Raw genomic sequence first — 6,000 nt, 5'->3', positions numbered from 1 at the left:
TCCCGCAAGCGAGGGATTCGGGGATTTTCATTCTGAGTGCAGGGCGCGCGACGGCAGGAGCGCTTGAGTTACATTGTACCCCGAAATTCTGTGTCGCTTTTCGTCGTTCGCGCGTCGCCGTCACTGCGAAGCGCTCTGCAATTTCCGTCGCCCTTCCGTGAGCCGTCTTCCCGGTAGAACTCCAGTCAGCGTTTCGAGCGTTTCCGGATCTTCGGAGGAGAACAAGACAGAGAGAGAGAGAGAGAGAGAGAGAGAGAGAGAGAGAGAGAGGGAGAGATAGTGAGTGTGTGTGTGAGAGAGAGAGAGAGAGAGAGAGAGAGAGAGAAGAGGGGCGGCGTGGTACTTATTAGGGCCCATGAATCACGGGCGACGTTCCGCTGTGGGCTGCGAGTACCGTACTTTGCGGACTATTAGGCCCACAGCCGCTGCGTTGTGCGCAGACAGAAATTGAAGCTGAAAGTACGTTTTTTCCCCTTGGTATTGTGTGTGTTTACATGTGTGCCCGCAGCCTGATATATTCGATGCGTAAAATATTTATTTTTTTATTTATATTATTTGTTATTTATGGAGCAACGTTCTGAGTTCTTTATGGGACTGTTGATTAGTTGACGCTATTAGGGCGTTTTTTGCTGTCAGTGGGAATCCGTGATTGGTCATCACACACACGCACGCACGCACGCACGCACACACACACACACACACACACACACACACACACACACACACACACACACACACACACACACACACACACATATATATATATATATATATATATATATATATATATATTGGCAATGCTGGTGGACTGGAAGGACCCACGGCGGCAGGGCCTGATGATGCCGCTCACCTAGGCCGAAGAATGTCGCCTCTCGTGATTTGTTTAATAAAGTTTATTAGTTTTGCTATTACAAAGTTTAATAATTCTGCTATGACTTCTCCAAGGACTATACGCGCTTTAAAGTTTATATCTTACAAAAGAAATTATACCGTCTATAGTTGGGGCCCTTATAGGTAGCACGCGAAATGTAAACCTTGACACGTGTACAGTCCTCGGACTTACAGAAGTTACAGAGGTTACAAGGTTATCCTCGGACTTACAGAGGTTAAACCTTGTCTGCAAGACAAGGTTTAACCTCCCGCTGCCATTTTTTGGCAGCGCCTTCGTGTGGATTTTCCCGAGTACGAACTGTCACGAATGTCACCACCTGGGGGGAATGGGAGGGGGGCGTATTCTCGAACGATCACTTTCGGCGATTCTATATCGTCGCCTTCGCGTGACATATAGTGCTCGGCTAGCCACAGCCAATCGGCTCCTCCGGTTTTGCTCAATCAGCCAATCAGCGCACGCCTGATATGGCCGAGGCGATAGCATCGCCGCGAGTGATCGTCCCGGAACGCGCCCCCTGGTGGAGACGTGCGGCGAAGAAATAATAATAATAATAATAATAATAATAATAATAATAATAATAATAATAATAATAATAATAATAATAATAATAATAATAATAATGCCTTTATTTTCCGGTAGGCAGAGAGAAAAAGCTAGAAATCCCGCATTGATTGCCCCTCGTCATCGGCCCGCCTTCTTGTCACGTCAGTCGTGTTTCGATGTCGGGACATTATTTGTTTTTTTTTTTAATTGAAGCATTTCTTTCGCTCATGCCAGACGCACTTTCTGCAGCTTTCCCAGCCTTTGCGCAGCCGCATGCGGTTATTCTGTAATAGTTTTGTTCTAACGCGACTATAAGACAAAGTTGTACTTTGCTACCTTACGGTGGACGAGGCTGTCTGGAGAACAAAAGAACAAAAAAAAAAAAGTCGGCGGGAAGAGAAGCAAGTTCAAGTATTACGGCAGCAGGCGACGCGAGGGAACCTTGAGGGGCGTTCTTCCCCGAAGTAGTGAGAATAGCCATAGAATAGCTACAGCTAGTATATAATAGTACAGTGTAGATAACTTATATATAATGTAATAGAGTACAGCTGTAGAATAGCTACGCACACGTGTATCGTACACACTGACCCCGCGCACACAGCTTGCATGCTGCAGTCAGATGCAGCTATTCAGGGAAGCGCTAGCATACAATGTCGATCGTATTGTGACAGTATACAATTTAAGCATTGTGCAATAATAACACTTTTCGTTTCGTCTTCACCGAATACTAAATAATACATAGTGAAGCGTGCGTTAATGGCTCGTGCGGATTGAGAAGCCCCACCTAAGAGACACCGCCGGAAGGGCAGATAACGACGTCCGTGCCTTTTGTCCCTTTCGTTCTGCGTTTTTAATGCAGCTGTTGTAACATGCTTCAGCCATGAACTAGCTGCAGGTGAAAAGGAATGCCATTGTGTGTACGATAGTTGGAGTGTCGCGGTAGTGCGGCGCGTGTGATGTATGCGAAATTGTACCGTGTAACGTCTGAAAGGGTGGCGCGCGCTCTGGATTTTAAGCGCGGATCTCAAAGGCCACGCTTTCGCCGGTTGAATGCGGCGGAAAGCGATTTTTGGGAGCCGGAAACGCGTCACGTATGGAGACGTCGGGTTTCGGACGCCGCCTTGCCTTTTGCGAGCTTTCTTTTAACGGGCCTATAGCGTATTCGCGAGTTTTCACGTGCGAAATGGCGACCAGAAGCTACACACATACGCCTGCCATCACGTTGTTGTTCGCGATGACGAGGTGCTAATAATGGGGGGCTTTTATGCTAATTATATGTCCCTGTGTTTTTTTTTCTCTCTCTCTCTTGCAGAAATGCTCGGATGCCAACGTAGCGAACATTGAGAACACCACATTCGCCCGCACCGTACCTTCCGCTGCTCTGGTAAGTTCGACGCATTCGCTGTGATCGTTTACCTCATATAGGCAATATAAAAGGTGTTTTCTTATTCCTTTAACTGCACCAAAGTTTTTAAAGATTGCCTATAGTAGATAGCGCGATTGATCTAAATTACTCGATGAGGCGGCCATTGCTTTTACGAGAAATCAAAACGTTCAATTGTATAATTAACGTAATCACGCTGATGAGCTTTCTAATAAACTACTTGGCGCCACATATTTCAATTTACGAATTATAGCCGCTGAGAATTATAGCCGCTGAGCCGCCGAATTATAGCCGCTGAGATAGCCGTGTCCACTTGGGACGTATTCTCTGGGCAGCACCGACATAGGAATTTTGGAAGTGTCCGTGGAAATGCATTAGCGTTCCAGTTACTTTTTTTTCTTTCAGAAACCACTCTTTTACGCATTGAAGCACAAAAGTAACCTCTAAGGAAAACTGCCGGAGCAGTTTTCAATAAAGTTTATTCTCTCACTAACAGTTAGCCTAGTGCTGAGAAATTCACGAGTACAGATTAAAAAAAAAAAGAAAGATACTTCATCAGTTTACACTGATTTCGTGTTTCTCTATAGTGTCTCTCTTTGTACTCGCGGACGACGTGGCAATGGAGGCAAAGCGGCGGGCGCGTGGCTGCAGCACATGTGTTACGGCGCCAAGTAGTCCGGCAGCGTTTGACAGCGATTTTGGTCGCTCGGAACAGACGCTGCTGAATCGGTGCAGCTTCCACGTGCGACGGGTTCACGTTTGTTCATACACGGACGGGAAACGCTGCGAAATAAGTAAACTTCTACATTGAGTGGTGTGTCTTATCTTGCTTAACTGTTGCTAATGAGGTGTTTATCTTTTTCTCTTCCCCTGCTTAAAGGGACACTAAGGCGAAACAATAAATCAGTTTGGACTAATTAGGCATTGTTTGAGAACCCTGCTGGCAGTCATTTAAAAAAAGAATAGTGTGATTATTAGATGAGAAAATGAAGGTACAAGTATCAGTATTTGAATTTCGCGCCGAAACCCCAGTGTCGTTACGTCAGCGTGACGTCAGGGATTGCACAGTGTGTTTTCGCATTTGGGCCGCGTTGGCTGAACAGTGGTTCCCGAAACTTGCCTTGTTTAATATTTCGTTCATTTAGAACACAATGTAGTCAATCTGTACCGCTATATATAGTTAGTAGGCCGTAGAAGATGCCATCGAAATCCAAGACGTCACAGCCCCCAGGTGCGGGAACTTAAGTAGGGCGTTGCCACCCGTATTTCGTTCTTGCGCTTTTTTCTGGCTTACCAAACGTGTTATCGTTGTAAGAATGGTGTTTTTGGTGTTGTAGAACGGTAATTTACTGATGCAGAAGAAATCATTTTTCACTTTAGCGTCCCTTTAAACTTGCGTGGACGAAAACGCGGGACTTTCTTTCGGAAGCGCCCTCACTTGTGTGAGCTCCGTAGCTTTCTCTTCGTTGCCACAGAAAGTTGTCCGCGAGTATAAACACATCGTGAACAGTGTTTTTTTTATATATATACGTATACAAAACCGGGTGTCACGCGTGCGCAGGTGGTCCGCAGTGTGACGGCCCTGCTGCGCTACTACAACTGGCGCAAGTTCAGCATTGTCCAGGAGAACTCCCTGGGCTACGAGACCGTGGCGCAGTCGCTGGAGACCCGCGTCAAGGAGAAGGGCTTCATCATCAACTCCAGGAACGTGTTCAACTCGGACCTGAGCTGCTGCGAGCAGAAGCTGCCCTGCTGCCAGACCGCCATGACCAAGATGCTGGACGAGACGTACCGCAAGACGCGCAGTGAGTGCGCGGTTTGTTGACATAGTACGCACGTGACGTCACATCCGCTGCTGTCGTCTGCTTCCGCTACCTTCCGCCATCTTGGGGAACCTTATCAACAGGCGCGCGCATAGGCCTATAGGTTCCCCCAACATGGCGCCGCCGTAAACCGGAAGTCGCGCAGTGTCCTTGAATGACGTACGTGCATACTATGTATACGCGATTGTTTACTACGTGCCCCGCGCGGCCATGCGTAATCGCGTCGTCTGCCGCCGCCAGCAGGGGGCGCGCAGGTCGCATCTTCGGTCGCATCTTTTTATGATAACTGAAGTGGCAGTGCCCTGCTCTGTGAAGCTAGGTCAGGATGTCTTAGAACGCGCAGCTATGAAAAGAAATTTAACGAAGAAGACACATGTACTGTGTGTGGTAAATCTGTGGAAACAATAGAACACCTCGTACTAAATGAGATGGTATCCATCCCGATGTCGATGCGGGCACAGTAACGCTTCCTGAGGCCCTGTGGTTTAGAGATAACAGCAGTCACGTAAATAAATACGCGGTGGAAATTAGGAAAAAAAGCGATTGGAAGACTGGTGGCTCAAAGGCAGAGAGGTGACATAAGGTTAAAAGTGTAGGAAGACGTATTTAAAGAAAATGGCGCATTTCAATAACTTACAACACAGTTAAACGAAAATAAAAAGTTGAGCATGCTGGCAACTGCCATCACCCCGTTTCAAAAGGGATGCTCCTACCTTCCATCCATCCATCCATCCATCCATCCATCCATCCATCCATCCATCCATCCATCCATCCATCCAACCATCCATCCATCCGGTTGTTCGGCCAGTGAGAAGTACCCGTACGGGTATAGCGTATACACTTTTTTTTCTTTTTCGCAGAAGCGATTTGGATTTAAACTGGGTTGAAGCATCAACCGGTCAGCAGTCGAGATAAGCGAGGGTCGTTTAGAGTATTGGTGTTGAAAAAAAAAAAAAGAAGCAGGAAAGAGAGATTGATACCACCTGACCCGTTACAGGCATGTGTTAGCGGTACAAGGTAGCAATGTTATCGAGGAAGACAGAGGGAGACAGAGACAGGAGAAAAAGATATAAAAATGGTATAAAGTAAAAGCACACCTGATTCACTCGAGCAGACCAGGTGAATATTTGTCACCGCCCGGCTTCGAAGGGGATGCCGATAAACCATCAAATACAAAAAGAAAGAAGTCCTCGTACTTACATCTGTAGCTTTGCGTAAGGATCCCTGGTCGTCAAAATTAATCCAGAGTACCCCCCCCCCCCACACACACACACACACTCACACACACTGCGTGGCGTGCCTCATAATCAGGTCGTAAATTAATCAATGTGAAACCCCTGAATTTGATTTTAATTTTA

General features: G+C 46.8%; 1 protein-coding gene across 1 annotated transcript in view; it reads left to right on the top strand.

Annotated features, from left to right (window-relative positions):
• Window positions 1-6,000, top strand: part of LOC142590044 (receptor-type guanylate cyclase Gyc76C-like) — a 316,503-nt gene that overhangs the window by 236,662 nt on the left and 73,841 nt on the right. Inside the window, exons 4-5 of the mRNA XM_075701876.1 lie at window positions 2,748-2,819; window positions 4,381-4,624. Of these exons, the coding sequence (XP_075557991.1) occupies window positions 2,748-2,819; window positions 4,381-4,624 (316 nt within the window). The remainder of the gene's footprint in view (window positions 1-2,747; window positions 2,820-4,380; window positions 4,625-6,000) is intronic.

The sequence above is a fragment of the Dermacentor variabilis genome, chromosome 8, assembly GCF_050947875.1.
Source record: "Dermacentor variabilis isolate Ectoservices chromosome 8, ASM5094787v1, whole genome shotgun sequence".
In the NCBI taxonomy this organism is placed as follows: Eukaryota; Metazoa; Arthropoda; class Arachnida; order Ixodida; family Ixodidae; genus Dermacentor; species Dermacentor variabilis.
The sequence above is the reverse complement of the archived record's forward strand: the minus strand, read 5'-3'. Positions and strand labels throughout refer to the sequence as shown.